The 18,256-nt window shown below is 50.1% G+C and overlaps 3 protein-coding genes across 3 annotated transcripts; 1 reads left to right on the top strand and 2 right to left on the bottom strand.

Moving 5' to 3' along the window:
- Nucleotides 1-883: 883 nt before the first annotated feature.
- Nucleotides 884-3,190, bottom strand: CLAFUR5_11233 (Pre-mRNA-splicing factor cef1; the record flags this gene model as incomplete). Its single annotated transcript, XM_047910381.1, has 1 exon — nucleotides 884-3,190. One exon carries the CDS (start codon nucleotides 3,188-3,190, stop codon nucleotides 884-886), a length of 2,307 nt encoding a protein of 768 aa, XP_047765629.1.
- Nucleotides 3,191-3,404: 214 nt separating this feature from the next.
- CLAFUR5_11232 (Pre-mRNA-splicing factor ATP-dependent RNA helicase prp22) lies at nucleotides 3,405-6,998 on the top strand (the record flags this gene model as incomplete). The annotated part of the gene is made up of 1 exon (XM_047910380.1): nucleotides 3,405-6,998. The coding sequence occupies one exon, from the start codon at nucleotides 3,405-3,407 to the stop codon at nucleotides 6,996-6,998; it is 3,594 nt and encodes a 1,197-aa protein (XP_047765630.1).
- A 343-nt stretch (nucleotides 6,999-7,341) lies between these two features.
- Nucleotides 7,342-7,888, bottom strand: CLAFUR5_11231 (uncharacterized protein; the record flags this gene model as incomplete). Its single annotated transcript, XM_047910379.1, has 2 exons — nucleotides 7,342-7,664; nucleotides 7,729-7,888. 2 exons carry the CDS (start codon nucleotides 7,886-7,888, stop codon nucleotides 7,342-7,344), a joined length of 483 nt encoding a protein of 160 aa, XP_047765631.1.
- Nucleotides 7,889-18,256: the final 10,368 nt, after the last annotated feature.

Raw genomic sequence — 18,256 nt, 5'->3', positions numbered from 1 at the left:
TCGAAGCCCTCCTCTTTTCCAAACGCGTAGTAGTAATCGGTCAATTCCTTCTCGCTAGAGAACGTGTCTTCTCGCGGTATAGGACCATCTGGCACCGGCTTCATAATGAACGCGTGCTTCTGAGGCCGTGGTGATACAGAGCGTGTCGAATATTGAGGTCGTATGAAGGTGTGAGAGGTGATAGACCGCGTTCTTCGACGCCCACGCGCATCTGAGTCGGAGCGGTCAAAACAAGGTGTTTCTGGCAGCACAGGCAGGTCGGCGGCGGCGGTGAGGTCGATAGCAGGTGGCTGTGATGCTGACAGCACCGTCTCGTAATCGTCCATGTCGCTATTGAGGTGGTAGTGTTGCAATGGATGAGATTAGGCTTGAGAAAGTGCGAAAAATGAGGTCCTGGGAGGGCGGATTTCGAGATCACCTCCCAGTGCCGCTGCGAGCCCACAACAACCTAACAACGCGATTAGACGCGATAACATTAGCTTGAATTGATGCGATATTGAATGCCATTTGATACAGGAGCCTATATGGCTATATCTGAAGTGTGGGTATTGCTGGGGGGAAGGCGGCGATCTTGGGGGAACGGAAGTATCGAGGCTGTCCGATAGCACTGCCCCTAGACACTGGGGAAGCCATGGCTATGTCCCGACAAGCAATGGCGCCGAAGAAGGAACTGGAAGAAGCGTAGAAGGCAAGAACCATGGTCATGAAGCCAGAGAAGCTACCGCCGAAGCCTTCGGAAGATAAGGATGAGGCTCGGCGTGAAATTAGGAAGCCGAAGAGTAAGCTGAGAAGTGATAGAAGTCTTGTGGAGAAAGATATGATGCATTGTGCACTCTCTTATGGACGGATATAGGACCAGTCAGCCCTGAGCAGCACCACCCCATTACCCCTCCAACTCCTCCCTCCTCTCCCTAAAACTCTGCTGCGCCTCCCTCTCCCTCCTCGCCACCAACGCAACCTCATCCCTCAACCTCTCCAGTCTTCCCTGAATCCCCGCCTCCTCAGCAACCTGCGCCTGCCTCGCCACATCAACATCAAGCCTCGTCTTCTCCAGCGCCTCACTCGCCTCCTGAATTTTGTTTTTCAAAGTCTTCTGTCTGGTGATATAACCACCATGATGCTTCGCCAGTTTCTTCTCCAGTGCGTTGCCCTTGTCGCTAGTCTTTGTGATAGCATCCTGGATGGTACCGAAGGCTTCAATGAGGACTTGGTCTTGGTCGAATTCGTCTTCGGCGTAGCCCGCGAGGCCGGGGAGAATGGTGGAGGCGTGAGCTTTTTCCCATTCGAGTTCGAAGGCTTGGCCGAATTGGGCACGGTCGGAGTCTTGGCCCATTTCGAGGATGACTTCCATTTGGGCTTTTTGGAGAGCTTCTTCTTCGGGGTGTTGGTAGGGCTTGGTCTTGCTTCTTGTCTTTGCGCCGCCGAAATTGCTGGCATCGTGAACCATGAGGTGAGCGGCTTCTTCGGCTATGCTGCGCTGGACCGGGTCTTTGATGGCACGGGCGTTCTTAAGCATGGCGTCGATGTTGACCACATTCGGTCTAGGGAGGCCTTTCTGCACGACCTTTGTTTGTCGTCTGAAGTCAGCTAGGGCTGCAGCTTTTGCAAGCTCGGCATTGCGCCTGTCACGCTCAGCTGCGTCTTCTTCGCTCAGGTCCATTGCTGATGATGATGACTCTGCTTGCTCTTCTGGCATAGCTTCAAGCTCCCACTCAGTCTGTTGTGGCTTCGGCAGACTGGCAAGTTTGCCACGCAGGCTGCTTCGTGTAGCTTGTTCGCGTAATCTGATGTCTCGCGGCGTTTGACCCACGAGCTCCATCGCACCAGTCTCCTGATTTAGGCGAAAGTTGTCTCGTGGTGTGCGCATGGGTGTTGCTACAACGCCGTTTGTAGCACCATTCTGTCGGAGAGGAGTCGCCATCGGATTTGGTGTTGCCATTGCTGTCTTTGAGGGAGCGACGCCACCATAGCCAGTGGTCGCGTCATCTTCTGCCAAGTCTGTGTTCTCGCCTCCAAGGAGTGCAGATTGTGTAGCCGTTCGAGCTCTGGCGTTGCGAAGCTCATTTGCAATCCTGTCTTCTTCTTGGGGGGCACGAGGTGTTCGGACGGGTGTTGCTCCCACTGTGTTCTCGTACCTGCTAACAAGACCGCCCTCTCCAGCTTGTGAGTGTAGTCGCTCGCCGGATAGTCCCATCTTGACGATATCCTCAAGCTCGCCTTCGCTGACTTGAGGCGCAGGCAGAACCAGACCTCGTCGCTTACTGCTCTGCTCCGCCTCGCGTAGTCGCTGCTGTTGTCCTGCCTTGGCAGCTGCGGCAAATGCCGAAGCACCACTGTCGCTCTTGTCGTTCTTCTTTCGCTTCGCTTCTTGACCTTGATCGTCCTGTCCGTCGGCTTTGCGCTTGTTGGCTAGTTGCTGCTTGCGGGGATCAAACATTTCGCGGTCATGCTCATTCTGCTTCTTCTCATCCTGAGTATCGTAGAAGCCGGCAGCGGGCGCATGTTCGAAAGGAATATCGGCGTTGTAGTCCATCTGACCCTTCTTCTTGGTCGTGACTTTGACGTTGATGCCGGCGCTCTTCAGCTCCCGCCTCTTCTGCAGCACCGCCATTCGCCTGCTCTCCTCCAGCTGCCTCTCTCTCGCCTTCCGCTTGGCCTTCTTTCCCTGTGTGTTGGCCAGACGTGCGCGAGCCTCTGACAGCATTTCCTTCTCGTCCTCGTCCATGTCGATCGTGTCGGGTCTGGCAGGCTTGCTCTCGGGGTCGGGGTCCAGCTCGCCCGGGCGCAGTCTCCGCACATCATCTGCGGACGGCGCCTGTGTCTCGCCGCCCTCTGGACCAGCCAGACCAAGCTCTGCAGCAGTCTCCCGCGCTTCGGCCTCGTCCAGCAGTTTCTGGTACCGCTCCAGACATTGCGTGGCTGTGCGTCCGACGATGGGTGCGATGGTGCGCCATTGGGTGGGCATCAACTTGGCCAGATGCAGCACTTTCTCGTCCTCTTCGCGACTCCACTCGATCTTGCGAATGCCCGGGTCCAGCCATTCTGCCCATCGCGCCTTGCACTGTTTCGCCGTCTTGCGCGCGAGCAGCGACGACACTCGCGCCCACTGGTTGAGGCCATATTTGGAGACGGCGGCCTTGAGGATCTCGTCCTCGATGTTGGTCCAGACGCCTCCTTTGACGACGGGCATCTTGGCGGTATGAATGTGGGGCGGTGAAGTGTGCGTGTTCATGGACTTTGTGAAATCTTGACGTTGACAGTCCGGTGCGTGGCTCGTGTTCCTCAGCCACATGCCCGCACATGGCACATGGCACATGATTCGCGCCTCCAGCTGCATCTCGAGATTTTGTTCCCCACCACATCTTCTTCACTGCAAACCGGCCCAGCGCAGTGCTACCACCACAATGCATGACCTAGAACAGCTCGAGCTGCTCTCGCTGGTGAGCAAAATCACCAGCGAAATCAGCCAGCACATGGGCATGAGCGACAAAACCATCGCCGAGTTCATCATCGCCGAGCACGAGAATTGCGCCAGCGTCGATGACTTCGCGAAGAAGCTGGGGGACTTTGATTTCTCACCATCTCTGGCCGAGAACATCGATCGCCTCATCCGGACTATGCATCCGAAGTACAAGGGACGTGGTGGAGGCAAGGACATCATGGACGAGCTGGAAGCGCTTGCGCCGAAGGACAGTAAGAAGGACAAGTTCCGTGGTCTCGCGATTCCGGACAAGGAGATCGAAGAGGATGCGCTGGATGATACGTTTGCGCTGCTGGAGGGCATGGCTGGTGGGCCCAAGAAGGAAACGAATGGGCGCAAGAGGATCATTGATGCGGAACGGCCTGTGGAGAGCGAGGCGCCTAGGAAACGCACGAGACGATCACGATCGAGATCGAGGAGTCCCAAAAGGAACGACGACTACGTCTTTGAGGACGAATTTGGACGAACGCGAACGCATCGACCTTCAGAACGCAAGAGGAGGGAGGATCGAGACAGGTCCCCGCGCCGAGAGGAGAGATCACATAAGAGGAAGCGTCGGAGGGACTCGTTTGATCGAAAACCCGAACCCGAGCTGGACGACGAGCCTGTACTGCACAAAGTCTACGATGGCTGGGTCACTGGCGTGAAAGACTTTGGAGTGTTTGTGCAGCTTCGGGGTGTGAAGGGGAAGCAGGATGGCTTGGTCCATGTCTCTGCGATGGCGCATCACAAAGTCAATCATCCGAGTGATCTTGTCAGTAGAGGGCAAGAAGTGAAGGTGAAGATTATGAAAGTGCAGGACAAGCGCATAAGTCTGAGCATGTCAGAAGTGGATCAGGTCTCCGGGCAGGATCTCAATGCTGGGCGCGGATTAGCAGGGACGGGGGCGAATGCTATGGCTCTGAATGGCAACGGTCTAGAAGCTGAGCTGAAGACTGTTGTGCCTGTAATAGAGGGCAAGGGGACTGGCAGGAAACACCGGAAACGCATGACCAGTCCGGAAAGGTGGGAGATTCGGCAGTTGATAGCATCCGGTGTGATCAAGGCCGCCGACTTCCCCGACCTGGACGAGGACTACAACGCCACGATCAATGGCGAGCAGATCGAGGAAGAGGAGAACGTGGATATCGAGGTCAAAGACGACGAGCCGCCATTCTTGGCTGGTCAGACGAAGCAGTCCCTAGAACTCTCGCCGATACGTGTCATCAAGGCTCCTGATGGCAGCATGAACCGAGCAGCGATGCAGGGTGACGTGCTTGCGAAGGAACGAAGAGATCTGAAGCAACAGGAGGCACAGGACAAAGCTAAGCAGGAGGCTGCGAAGACAGATCTGAATCAGGAATGGAACGACCCCATGGTGAACCCAAGTGAACGAAGATTCGCGAGTGACTTGAGGCAACCGAAGCAGGGCAGTGGTGCCTCGCAAGAAGTGCCAGAGTGGAAGAAAATCGCCACGAACAAGGCCGCCACTGGCAAGAGGACCGACATGTCGATCAAGGAGCAGCGAGAGAGTTTGCCTGCGTACAAGATGCGAAAGCAGTTCTTAGACGCTGTCAGGCAATACCAGCTCATGATTGTGGTCGGCGATACTGGTTCGGGTAAAACGACACAGCTTACGCAATACTTGGCTGAAGACGGATTCGGGAACAATGGCATGATTGGCTGCACTCAACCTCGTCGAGTAGCAGCCATGTCAGTCGCAGCTCGTGTGAGCGATGAAGTCGGCTGCAGACTAGGCGAAGAAGTGGGATACACGATTCGATTCGAGGACAAGACGTCTGAGAACACCAAGATCAAGTACATGACAGACGGTATCATGCAGCGTGAGATCCTGCTTGATCCGGAGCTCAACAAGTACAGTGTCATCATGCTGGACGAAGCTCACGAGCGTACGATCGCTACCGATGTGCTTTTTGGTCTGCTTAAGAAGACCTTAAAGAGGCGACCGGACATGAAGCTAATCGTTACTTCTGCGACTTTGGATGCTGAGAAGTTCTCGACATACTTCAACGAGTGTCCAATCTTGACAATTCCGGGCCGCACCTTCCCTGTCGAAATCATGTACAGCAGGGAGCCAGAAAGCGATTACCTCGACGCCGCACTTACTACTGTCATGCAGATACACCTCACGGAGAAGCCTGGAGACATCCTGCTCTTCTTGACAGGAAAAGAAGAGATTGACACCAGCTGTGAGATACTGTACGAGCGCATGAAAGCGCTAGGTCCATCTGTTCCTGAGCTGATGATATTGCCCATCTATGGTGCACTTCCATCTGAGATTGCAAGTCGCATCTTCGAGCCGGCGCCGGATGGAATGAGGAAGGTAGTCATCGCTACCAACATTGCCGAGACAAGTATCACGATTGACGGAATTTACTTCGTGGTCGATCCGGGCTTCGTGAAGCAAACTGCATACGACGCTAAGCTTGGCATGGACCGATTGCAAGTCACACCCATTTCCCAGGCGCAAGCCAAGCAACGTGCAGGACGTGCTGGCAGAACAGGTCCTGGCAAATGCTTCAGGCTGTATACTGAGACCGCATTTCAGAGTGAGATGTTGCCTACGACAATACCAGAGATCCAAAGGCAAAATTTGTCCAACACAATTCTGATGCTGAAAGCCATGGGCATCAACGATCTTCTTGGCTTCGACTTCATGGACCCGCCTCCCACAAACACTATGCTTACAGCCCTGGAAGAACTCTATGCATTAGGCGCTCTCGACGACGAAGGCCTTCTAACACGTCTCGGGCGCCGCATGGCCGACTTCCCCATGGATCCCACCCTCGGCAAGTCCCTCATCATGTCCGTCGAACTCGGCTGCAGCGAAGAAATGCTGTCCATCGTCGCCATGATCTCCGCCGTGCAAACCGTCTTCCACCGGCCCAAAGAAAAGCAACAACAAGCCGACCAGAAAAAAGCGCGCTTCCACGACCCCGCCGGTGACCACCTCACCCTACTCAACGTCTACCAAGGCTGGAAGAACGCAGGTCGCAACGACGCCTGGTGTTTCGAAAACTTCATCCAACCCCGCAGCATCAAACGCGCCGAAGACGTCCGCAAACAACTCGTCCAAATCCTCGAACGGCACCGCCTCACCATCGTCTCCTGCGGTCGTGACACCACACGTGTACGACAGGCCCTCTGCTCCGGCTTCTTCCGCAACTCCGCTCGCAAAGATCCGCAAGAGGGATACAAGACTCTCGTCGAGCAAACTCCAGTATACATGCACCCTGCATCAGCACTCTTCGGAAAAGCCGCCGAGCATGTTATATATCATAGCTTGGTGGAGACGACGAGGGAGTATATGCATAACGTTACGGCGATTGAGCCCAAGTGGCTGGTCGAGGCGGCGCCGACGTTCTTCAAGGTTGCGGGTAAGGATGGGATGGGCATGAGTCGACGGCAGAAGGCAGAGAGGATTCAGCCGTTGCATAATAGGTTTGCTAATGAGGATGATTGGAGGTTGAGTGCGCAGAAGAGGCAGGGGAGGGCGGGTGGTGGAACTTGGGGTTAGGGATGATGAAATGTTTGGGTATCTACGTATGTGCAAACAATACCGATGCCAATCCAATATTCATTACGCTACTGATGATGTAGGCCGAGCACATCTGAAGTAAGGATCACACCATGAATAAAAACATGCCAAACGCCCAAATTCCGCCTACCATGCTCCATCACTTCCGATCGCCGTGCCGACGTTTGAAGGCCACCGAGCCGCTGTGAGTGCTTCAGCCATTGCCCAAGCCTCGCGCCTTCTACACTCTCGCGCGTCGCTGAAAGCACAGACAGCAACACAAAGTACAGGACAGAACGCCCAGACCCTCCACCGCCTCGCAAGCCCTCACCACTCTAGTCCCTCAATCAACCCTCGACGCCTCCAACAGCCTACGCATAACCCTAGACTCTCGCTTCGACCTCCCAGCACCACCACTCCCACCCGCCTTGGGTCCAGCCTCGGGCTCCGGTTCTGTCCTCGCGTAACCACTAGCCCAATGGATATCCCTCCAATACATCGCCGCGCCAAAGTACGCCAGATTATCTGGCGACTTAGCGATGTCGTCTGGCTTTGCATGCTTGGCATAGTCGACGACTTTCTCCCACCCATAGACTCGTTTGGTTTTGCCGGATGGATCCTTGTCAAGTGGCTTACCACTTGCGTCTACGGCGTCGGGATCGCGGACTAGCAAAGAAGCAAGGAGTTAGCAAGAATAAATTGGACGTGGTACGCCAGGACATGAACATACAGTGCGTCAACAGATGTCCCCATTCATGCACCCACAGCATAGCCCATCGTCCATGCGCTTCCTGCCCCAACCCCTTGTCCTTCGTCTTCGGATCCGCAGGCGGGAACATATCACCGACGATATCAGAGATAAACCCGCCAATCTTCGGCTTCTGGCCCATTGACCATGGCTTCTTCGCGTCGCGGTCCAGGATCCTAGGGCAGAAGAGAATGTGCTGTTGGCGGTTGTGAACCTCCAAAGGTAAGCGTAGCGGAGTGTAGCTCTCTACCAACCCTTATAGACTACAAAGTAGCGTGCGATCCACGCTACCGCTACCCGACGTACAGTGCTTATCATACGACGACATAGGCGTTAGCGACGAGTATATGTTTGCGAGTTCGCCAAAAGGCACAGTGGGGTAGGTCACGTGACCCTAAAACTTGAAAGTTGACCAATCAGAGCGGGCGCCAAGGCTAGTTGAGGGCTGGTATAGAGCTTCACTCCCTCGCTGACGCCTCACCTACGTACTCGCAAGCTCGTACTCCGGTGTGGCTAGCGCTCGGTCGCTACGCTTAATTACGAGGTTTAGCGGCAGGATAGTTGTGGCTCGTTTTCCATCTGCGGAGTTCTCGCACAGGCGGGTGTTCTGGCGGTTCTCGCCGCCGTACCATAGGTTGTTCGCTGCTGGGAGGCTTGGGAAGTGGAAGGCGCCCTTTGGGAAGGGGGTTTGGCCTGGTCGAGCTGGAGGGTGTGGTAGTTTATAGCTGGTGGGGCTAGGGGAAGGGGTAAAATGGTGTTGCGCGGTACTGCCGTGCAATGGAATAGCAAAGTGACGAGCTGAGCGTGCAATATTCAACCTCGGTTGTGCTACACTGCCAAGACTATTCTACTTGTACACAATCGTCTACGCTATTGCTGTTGACTACTACAGTCGCTATTGCTGTTAACTGCTGCAGTCACTGTTCTTCTAAGCCTTCTCTAGGTTGTCCTTCGCCCATTGTGCCCTACGCCTAGCATCAGCAGCAGACCCATCACGCTCTGCCTGTTCGATAGTGCGACGACGAGACTCTTGTGCTCTTGTTAAGTCCAAGTTTGGATACAACCAATCTCTCTCTACGCGTGGACGAACACCGTAGTAGGTGTTCAGCTATAGATCAGTAAGTAGCGTCTACTACGGATTGCTAGCAGTGCTCTCCTTCATCATTTCCTAGATATCGCGTTCACTAAACGGCAAAGTAGTAGCTTCATCACGTTCACGTTGTAGCCTATTAAGCTCGGCCTTATTAAGCAACACCTACTATAGTGCTAGGTCTTCATTCTCCCACTCCTCGAAGACCTTACCCTCAACGAGCTGCTTGAACCTAGCTCTGTCGGCTTCACGACGGTCGTAGTCCGCTTGTCTCATCTTCGCGAGACCGGACTTCGGAGCACTGAAGTGGTCCTTATCGAAACCCTCGTCGAATAGTAGTCCCTTTAGTGATGTAACACGAGATGCTATAACGTAGGATAGCCTATTAGCGAAGTCCTTCTTGCTAAAGTTAAGGACAGCTTTCTCTATAGTAAGGCCTTGAGCCTTATAGATAGTGACCGCGTACGTAATAGTAATAGGAAATTAAGTACGTAAGCAAGTGGTCCGCCTAACCTTATATTCACGGCGTACCCTAAAGATAGGCACAACCTTACGTGTTCTTCCTAGCTATTTAGTTTCACGGACTAAAGGACTATCTCTATTACTAGCGGCAATATAGGCTTTACGGTCAAAGTCGTACTTATTAAAGCGGACAAGTAGACATAATAGAGGATTAGTGGCCGGATCGTTACTATCGGCCTATACTACGTCGTCTAAGTAGCTAGTAGCTCTATTTATAAGTCTACGCTCGACCTATATATTAGTTACTAATATAATACGATAGCCGAGTAAGATAGGTATAGCTATATAAAGATTACTACCTTACTCGAATATAAATAGATAGATTTGTTATTCCCCTATTCTAGGTATTACGTTAGAAGTATAGGAAGTTATTATACGGGCTTATATAGGGTGTATTAAAAGCAGGTTATGTATTATATATATCTATCTAGAATAGACAAGTATTACTCTTAAAGAGGCTATAGTTGACTAATTAGTTACCTAATTCTTAGCGTACGTAGCCTTAAGTTTAAATAATAGGATGTTACCTATATACACGCTCGGATCACGGCACTAGGACCCTATTCGGCCTATATAGGTATATATCTATTATTATATATAAAGGGAAACCTAAATAGGTAAAAATCCTTTCCGCGCCCGACCTCTCCTTATCTAGATTAGCTTTCCCTCTAAACGTACGTAGTCTATATTACTACCCCGTTAGCCCCTACTCCTAGCCGGTCTCGTCGCGCTACGCCGTGTCCTCTCCTCCTATACTACTCCTACTAGGCGGTACTACTCTAGCTAGCCTTCTCTAGTATCTAGTTCGTAATACGCCGTATGTCCTTAACGTTATTAAGAAGTGCCCTAATCGTCCGGTTCCTCGCCTTTACTATCTACTCCCCCCTTCCTAGCGACTACCTCGGATAGACGAGGAGTACGTACCGTATATTCTAGGAGTAATAGCCGTAGGAGTAGCGAGTATTCGTATATTCTAGAACCTTCCTCTATAATAGGTACCCCTAGAGACCGATATGTTTACTTCGTAGTTAGGTTGCTATACTACTCTATACCCTCGTAAGGCGGTAGTAGATAAGCTTCGGGGGGTACTTAACCGCGGATTTCGTAGCTAACTATTCCTTAGGTTGTCCCGCTAGCTAAGGGCGTCTACTATACCCTATAACCTAGTTGTTCTACCTCTCTTTCTATAGTTGCTCTATAAACGATTTCTTACCTTCCTACCGTATTACTAGCTATTCGTCCCTTACCCGGTAGTTCGGCTCGTTTCCGGGTCGAATGCCCTTATACGCTAGTACCGATTCGCGGGCCCTTATAACTATACTAGCGATGACCTTCTATACTAGGTACTATACCGACTTAGCTAAGTAGGAGGTCTATAGTCCCTAGATATATAGGTCGATCGGCGGTATAGCGGTCTCGTACTTAAGTATCCTTATTAGTATCGACTTATATACCCCGGTAACCTTCCTTAGGCATTAGTTTTAGATCTTTACTAACGGCGCGACGAGTCCCTTTAATAGGTAGGCCCTCTCGCCTAAGGACTATACTTAGCTACTATAGGTAAGGACTAGCCGTATAATAGCTATATATAGAAGTCGTAACTACTAAAAGTCGGCCCTCTATATAGACGTAGTGAGCCTCTAGTATAATACTATATTCTATTTAGCTTTCCGTAATATTACCTATACGTACTACCTCTACCGTAGCGCCGGGTCTACCTATAGTCCGAGGATCCTAAGCTAATTTACCGGGTTAGTCGTATACCCCTATATCTAGATAGAAGCTTATATATTATAGAACCGTAGCCGGCGCGTAAAGTGTATTAGATTGTACTTTTCTAGGGTAAACCGAGCCCTATACCTCCTAGCCTAGTCCTCGTAGATCTTATACTTCTCTTCTAGTATAATAGTTTATAGTCGTATTAATATAAAGTAGCTAGGTACGTAGGAAAGAGGAGCGCGAGGTGCGCCGAGGCTATATATAAGCCGAGGTGCCACGCTAGTACGCGCGGTCACGTGACCTACGTACTAGCTAGACATTTACTAGGCCTAGGGCCGTAACACTACCCCCCCCTTTAAAATCGCGCTTAGTCCCTTAAGCTCGTAGTATAGCCGCTATAAACGCGGCGTTATCCCCTATATTATTCTCTATACCGTCTATCTTATCTATCTTTATTAGTCCGGTATTGTATTTATTAATCTTAGTATTATCGTATCCTCCGCGGTAGCTAACCTAGCCTATACGAGTCGTAATTTCGTTTCTATCGTAGCGATATATAAACTCCGCGAAGGAGTTCGTTATAGTAGCTATTACTTAAGTCGAGGAAGAGCTACGGTACCTATTACTAGCTTAAGCTAGCGGTATATCCGTAGTTACCGAGTTAAGGGAAGTATACTACTTATATTAACGTATATCCGGTACTTACCTACTAACGGTCATCTTTCTTAAAGTAGCTACCTACGGGCTATTATAAGTACTAGTATTAGGTTTATAAAACGTAACTACCGGAAGAGCTATAGGCACCTACGCGAATAACTTACGTAGCCTACCTATAGTTACCGGGTTAGACGTAACTATTAACGAAGCGTTTACGGCTAAAGCGTTTATTACTTCGCCGATTATAACGTCTTCGGGTATATCCTTATTAGGAATCTACTCTAGTAGCGGCGTAAAGCTAGCTAGCCTATTCTTTATAGGATAGTTATAGTCGAAGTCCGCGATAGAGGCGGTAGTAGTATCTATTAACTCCTTAGCGGGCTCCTAAGTAGGCTTACTATAACCTACCTATTATATAAGGTATTTATACCTTCGTTCCTTCCTCCTACCGCGTAGCGCTAGGCCTAGCGGCAATATACTCTTTACGTTAAGCACTATATCTAGAAGCTAATCCGTGCTTATATCTCCGTTATTATCTTCTACCTCGATCGGGGCCGGAGGTAGCTATAATTGTCCTAGTATTAGTACGTATATAGGTATTAGTAAGTTAGCGTAAAAGCCGCTATAGAGGTTACTTAGGGACCGAGAGAGGTCTAGACGGTACGTGTCGTGTAGTAGCACTTTAGTAATTACGTATAGTCTAGTATAGCGGTAATTAAGTTTCTTTAATAGGCGCTTAGTACGCTAGTTACGTATACTAAGGTATACTAGGTCTCCGACTTCGTACCGTAGTATAATCGTTCTATACTTATTACTATACTTAGCTTACGATACTTATACTATTACTATAGAGTCTCGTAGCTTATACCTAAGGTCTATTATACGTTATACGAATACATTTATAGACTCTACGTCTAATCGCTATTTATACGGAAGTAGTTATATAGGGAGATTAAGTTTAGTATCTATATAATATAGGTTCTTACTAATGTTCGCTATAAAAGGACTTACGCTAGTCGTTTCGGAGACGTAGTCGTTTATAGTAAACTCTATAAGTAGGAGCTAATCTAGCTAGTTATCCTAAGCGTAACTAGTAAACCTACGTAGGTACTGTTCTATTATCTTATTAGTATTCTCGCTTTGACTATTAGTCTTAGGGTAATAGCCGGTTAAGATCTTGCGCTTAATTTGTAGTAACTCGTAGAGGCGTCCCTAGAAGGCTAATACCTATTAAGGACTACGATCCGACGTAATTGTCTTTAGTAGACTATGTCGGGAGAAGATATACTTTACATAGATATATACGATATACTCCGCTATCATTTATAATACTAGGATATAATGCCGCTCCTTACCTAAACGGTCTATAACTATAAGTACGTTCTTATAGTACTAACTATCTACCCTATACTTAGCCCTTAGTAGTTCAATAACGAAGTCTAAGGCAACGTCGTCCTACGTATCGAATAGGACTAGTAGTAGAGTAAGTAGTCTATATTAAGGTTCGTTAATGCTACGGCTATTACGGTATATACGGTATACTCGTACGAAAGATCTAATAAACCGTGTTATTCGTAGCTATATATAGATAGATAGATGATTCATTTACCCGTTGTGGTGCCCTCCGGCCCATGCGGGTTTATGTCTATATATGTTACTGTATAAGGTAGGAAACCTATTCCTAGGTAAAAACCTCCTCTCCTTCTCTAATAGCTTCCTTGCCATGAGTTCTCAGTTTTCCTTCCATTAGGGTGCACTAGTGTCATGGTGGTTAGCCTCTGACTACCTTGTCTGCAACCCTAGAGTTGTCCCCCTCTTCCTGCTCTCCTCCTCCTTCTTTCTCTCCTCAATCCATCTCTCTGTTTCCCTAGTAAGAGAGAACTGCTCCAAAAATCCTTGGTGGATGATCCACCTTGTAATTCTCTGGAGGTCTCCCTTATTGCTGATCATGGCTTGGAAGTTTCTGTTCCTTGCCCTTGCCCTCCATTCACCTCTCCCTGTACTCCATTCTTTGCAAACCAGAAGTCTATGTTCGACATTCTGGGACAGGTAGCCGCATGGGCAACTCTTGTCTTCGATACCTGGGACTTTTCTCTGATGCAGGTATGCCCTGACTCCGATGTGTTCAGAGCGGATTTGTATTGCTATGCTTGCTTCTGACCTGGTCAGGTCTGAGTACAGTAGGTAGTTGTGGCTACCAAACTGTTGGAGTGCCTTTGGGGTTCCTGGCCTCTGTGGGGTTCTTGTCCATTCAGTCTTCCAGAGGAGTCCTGCCATCCTTTCAGCTAGAGACTGTTGCTTCTTCCCTTGGCTGGCTGCTGATCCTCTCCCTTGAGCCCTTCTGTCCTGTTCCTGCTGGGCTAGGTGCAGCTGTTCTGCTAGTTCTTTGAACTTCTGCAGGTCCTGCTGCTTCTGTGGGGCTGGATTGGGTCTTGCTTGTCTGTGCCTTCTTGTGCACTGGCTCCTGATTTTGTTGACTGCCTTCTGGATTACTAGCTGGGCTGGGTATGCAGACGTCTTTCCTGCATACTGGTATCTCAACCCTTGAAGGTAGAGCTTGGCTGGTGGGGAGCCAGACTCCATTTCGACCACCCTTGTTGGAGTTGACTTGTATGCTCCAAGCACCTTTTTCAGACAGGAGGCTTGGGCTCTGCTGATGGGATCTGCAATTCTCTTTGGGATCTTGTCTTGGGCTGACCAGATCTGGGCTCCATATAGCATGGCTGGCTTCACAATGGCCTTGTACATAACCTTTGCTTTCGCAAATGTGGCTCCCCATGTGGAGGCTGTAAGCCTGTCAATTGATTGCCTGTTGTTGTCTGCTCTTGCCTGTGCTTTCTTGACCTGTGGTCCCCAGCTGAGCTTTGGATCCATCCATATTCCTAGCACCCTTAATTCACTTGAGGGTTCTGTTGTGTGTCCCTGAATAGTGATTGGGGCTTGCATATTGTGTCTGTTTCTGGCTCTACTGAAGTGGATGAGTTGATACTTCTCTGGGGCAAATCTGGCTCCATGTTTCCTGGCCCATTCCTCACATTCCTTGTGTTTCTTCTGCAAGATTCTGCAGTTCTCTTCTGTGCTGTCTGACCAGGCTAGGATGTTTGTGTCATCTACAAACCCTGAGGCTGATGTGTTTCTGGAGTTTAGCTTTGCTGGCAGGTCTGCCATAAAGAGGAGAAACAGGATTGGAGACATTGTTGATCCCTGTGGGATTCCTGTCTCTGTAGGCATGCTGTCAGATTTGTATCTGCCCAGTCTTAGTCTTGTGGTTCTGCCTCTGAGGAAGGACTGGATAAACTGGACTGTCCAGTTAGGGATAGCCTTCTGTTTCAGGATGTGGATCAGCCTCTGGTGTGAGACATTGTCAAAGGCTCCTGATATGTCTAGTGAGAGGAGTGTGGCTGCTTTGTTGTTCCCAAAGTGCCATAGGGTCTTGATCTGCTCTGTGATAAGTTCCACAGCTGTTAGTGTTGATCTTTGTTTCCTGCCTCCCATCTGTTCTTCAGGAAGGATTCCATGTTCTTCAGCTAGGTTTGTCAGCCTTTCTGCTATGATCTTTTCCAGGAGTTTGCCTAGTGTGTTGAGCAAGGCAATAGGTCTGTATGCCTTTAGCTTTGTGTAGTCCTCTTTCTGTGGTTTTCTCAAGACCACAGTCAGTGACTCCTTGAAGTGTTTAGGGCAGTGTCCTTGGGCCATGCACTGTGAAAAGATGTTTGACAGTGCAGGGGAGATCTGGTCCTTGCATGTCTTAATGAACAAGTTTGGAATCCCATCTGGTCCTGGGGCCTTGTTTCCTGAGAGTCTCTTAATGATGCTCTTGATCTCTCCCTCTCCCACTGTGCAGGATTGCTCTAGTGGTGTTGGATACACACTGCCCTCCAGATCCTGCAGGTCAGCTTCTACCTGTGTGCCAAAGAAATGTTTCCCCAATGCCTGTGCCTTTCCTGGGAGAGTGTGTTGGATTACTCCTTCCTGGTCTTCAATGTTTGGAAACTGGGGCAGCATGTTTCTGTCCTGTGTGGGTTGTCTTGCCCACTTTGCTAGTTTCCACATCTTCTCAGGATTCTGGGTAATGGATCCAACTGTTGACCTCCACTCCAGCATCTTGTCCCTCTTGATCTGGGCCTTCTTGTCTCTGGTTGCCTGGTTGTATCTGTCCCATGCTTCCTGGGAGTGGCTCTGGGTAAGGGCTCTCCTGGCCTGCCTGGCTGCCTTGACCTTCTCTGAGCATTCCTTTGTCCAGAATGGCTTCTGGTACAGTGACTGTTTCTTTTCTCTGGTGTGGGCTGCCGCAGTTTCCTGCATTGTTCTAACCAGTTCTGCCACTGCTTGGTCTATGTCTAAGGCTGTTTCCAGTCTCCTGGTCTCTAGTCCAGCTAGCTTCTGTTCCAGGTCTTGTCTGATCTGTTCCCAGTTGGCTGCCTTCCAGGCCAGCTGAGGTTCTAGGTCTCCTTCCTGCTGTGTCTGTGTTTCAAACTCCACCTGAATTGGGAGGTGATCTGATGAGGACTCCAAGTCCTGGTTAACCCAGCATCTGGTGACCTTCTGCTGCAGGTCATGTGATGCAAAGCACAGGTCAATGGTGCTTGAGCTTGCTCTCTGTGACCAGGTAGTTAGGCCCTTTGGGGTAACTAGGTGCATGTTGTTGCTTTGGGTAGTGGAGAGGAGTCTGTTAGCTAGGAAGTGATGGGCAGGTGCAAAGTCTGATCCCCATGTAGGATGGTGCAAGTTGAAGTCTCCCAGCACGATGTGTTGGGAGTCACTCTGCAGGATGTCTGGCAGCTGTTGTAGTGTGCCCAGCTGGGTGCTGCTTCTGGAGCTGGGGGGTGGGTTGTATACACTGTGGATGTGGATGCTGCCTTGGTTGGTGTTGAGTCTGACTGAGGTGATGTCTCCCCCTTCCTGTTGGATTTGTTCCCAGCTGTCTGTTGCCATCTCTTTGCTGATGTACATGCATGTTCTAGGGGTGCCTTGTTTGGCTAGGAGTGTGTGATACCTTGGGTCGTTAGCAGTAGATGGTCTGTTAGATTTGCTGTTGATCCAAGGTTCCTGGACTGCAATAACTAGGTGTTTCTTTGGGTCCAGTGCTTGGAGAAAGCTTCTCTGGACCTTGTGCTGGCTTTTGTTGACGTTGTACTGGATAGTGGTAAGATTAGGTGTCTCAATCATGACTCATCTATGCTGGTCTCCTGCTGGTCTTCTCGTGCTTCCTGCTGCTGGCTGCTATTTGGGATTGTGGTAAGGTTGAGCCTGCTTTGTGACGGGTCTCTTCCTGCAACCACAATTGATTTTGGTCTACCCATAGCAGGGTGGCCTTGGGCCTGTGTGGTCTCTTCTGTTCTGCCTCTTTTCAGAGGGTTGTAGACAGTCCTTAGGGGTTCTTGGGTGATTGTCCCTGTCTGGAATCTGATAGGGGTGTTGATCCTGGCTTCTCTTGCCCTCCTCTTTGCCTCAATCCTAGCTGTGCAGTCTTGGGACCAGGAAGGGTGTTTCTTTCCACAGCATGCACATCTGGCTTCACTCTTTGGGGCTGTGCAATTCTGTACTTTGTGGCTACCAGCACAGTGGGAACAAGTGTCCTTTTGGCTTGGGCATCTAGTAGAGATATGACCATACTGTTGGCACTTGAAGCATTGCAGTAGTCTGTGGGTGCTTCTATAGATTTCTGTGTCCATTCTTTCACATTCCCAGAAGATGCCCTTGTCAAGCACGGTGTTTGCCTGTTCTGCAGTGCCTATCCAGAGCACTAGAGAAGACTCTCTCTTTGTGTCCTTTGTCTTTCTGTTGACCCATGCTGCTTTTGTGATCTGTAGCCCTGGGCATACAGCCTGGTTCTGGTCCTGCAGCCTCTTAAGGTCTCCTTCAATGTCAAACTTTGTGGTCATTCCATGGGCAATAACCATATTTTGTTGGTGTGAGACCTTAGCCGTCTTGCCTAGTTTGACTGTCCACTCCTTCTGTGTCTCTAGCCTCTTCCTGTCTTGCTCCTGTGCTGTGAACAGCTTAAGGACACCTCCCTTCTCTTTCCTGGCTCCAATGATGCCTTGTATCCCAATCTTCTGTATGATCTCCTTGCCTGACAGGCCCTCAATCTCTTTCTGCTCTTGCTGGTCGGAAATGTAGACCTTGATAGCTGTTTTCTGGGGGGGAGGGTTTTGGGATGCAACTGCTGCCCAGGTTGGTTGGCTTAGTTTCTGGCCTTCCTGTGTCCTCTTCTTTGCTGCTGCTGCTCCTGTCCTGTTAATGATCTGTCCTGTTTGGCTCCTTAGTGCCTTTAGCCCTCCAAGGAGCTCCAAAATCATCCCCTTAAGTGCTCTTTCTGGGTGCTCGCCATCTCCTGCCATTGCCATTGTTTCTGCCTTCCTGCAGACCTCCTTCCACTCGTTACTCTCCTGCTCCTGGTCGTTTCCTGCGATCGCTATCATCGTGTCACGCCTCTTCGAGGCCCTTGTAGGTCTAGTATATAGGTTCTATATTATATATACTTTATAGCCCTTCCTCCGGCTTATACGCCGAAGTGCT

This window comes from Fulvia fulva, chromosome 8 (assembly GCF_020509005.1).
Source record: "Fulvia fulva chromosome 8, complete sequence".
Lineage (NCBI taxonomy): Eukaryota > Fungi > Ascomycota > Dothideomycetes > Mycosphaerellales > Mycosphaerellaceae > Fulvia > Fulvia fulva.
This window is presented reverse-complemented; position numbering and strand designations above follow the sequence as displayed.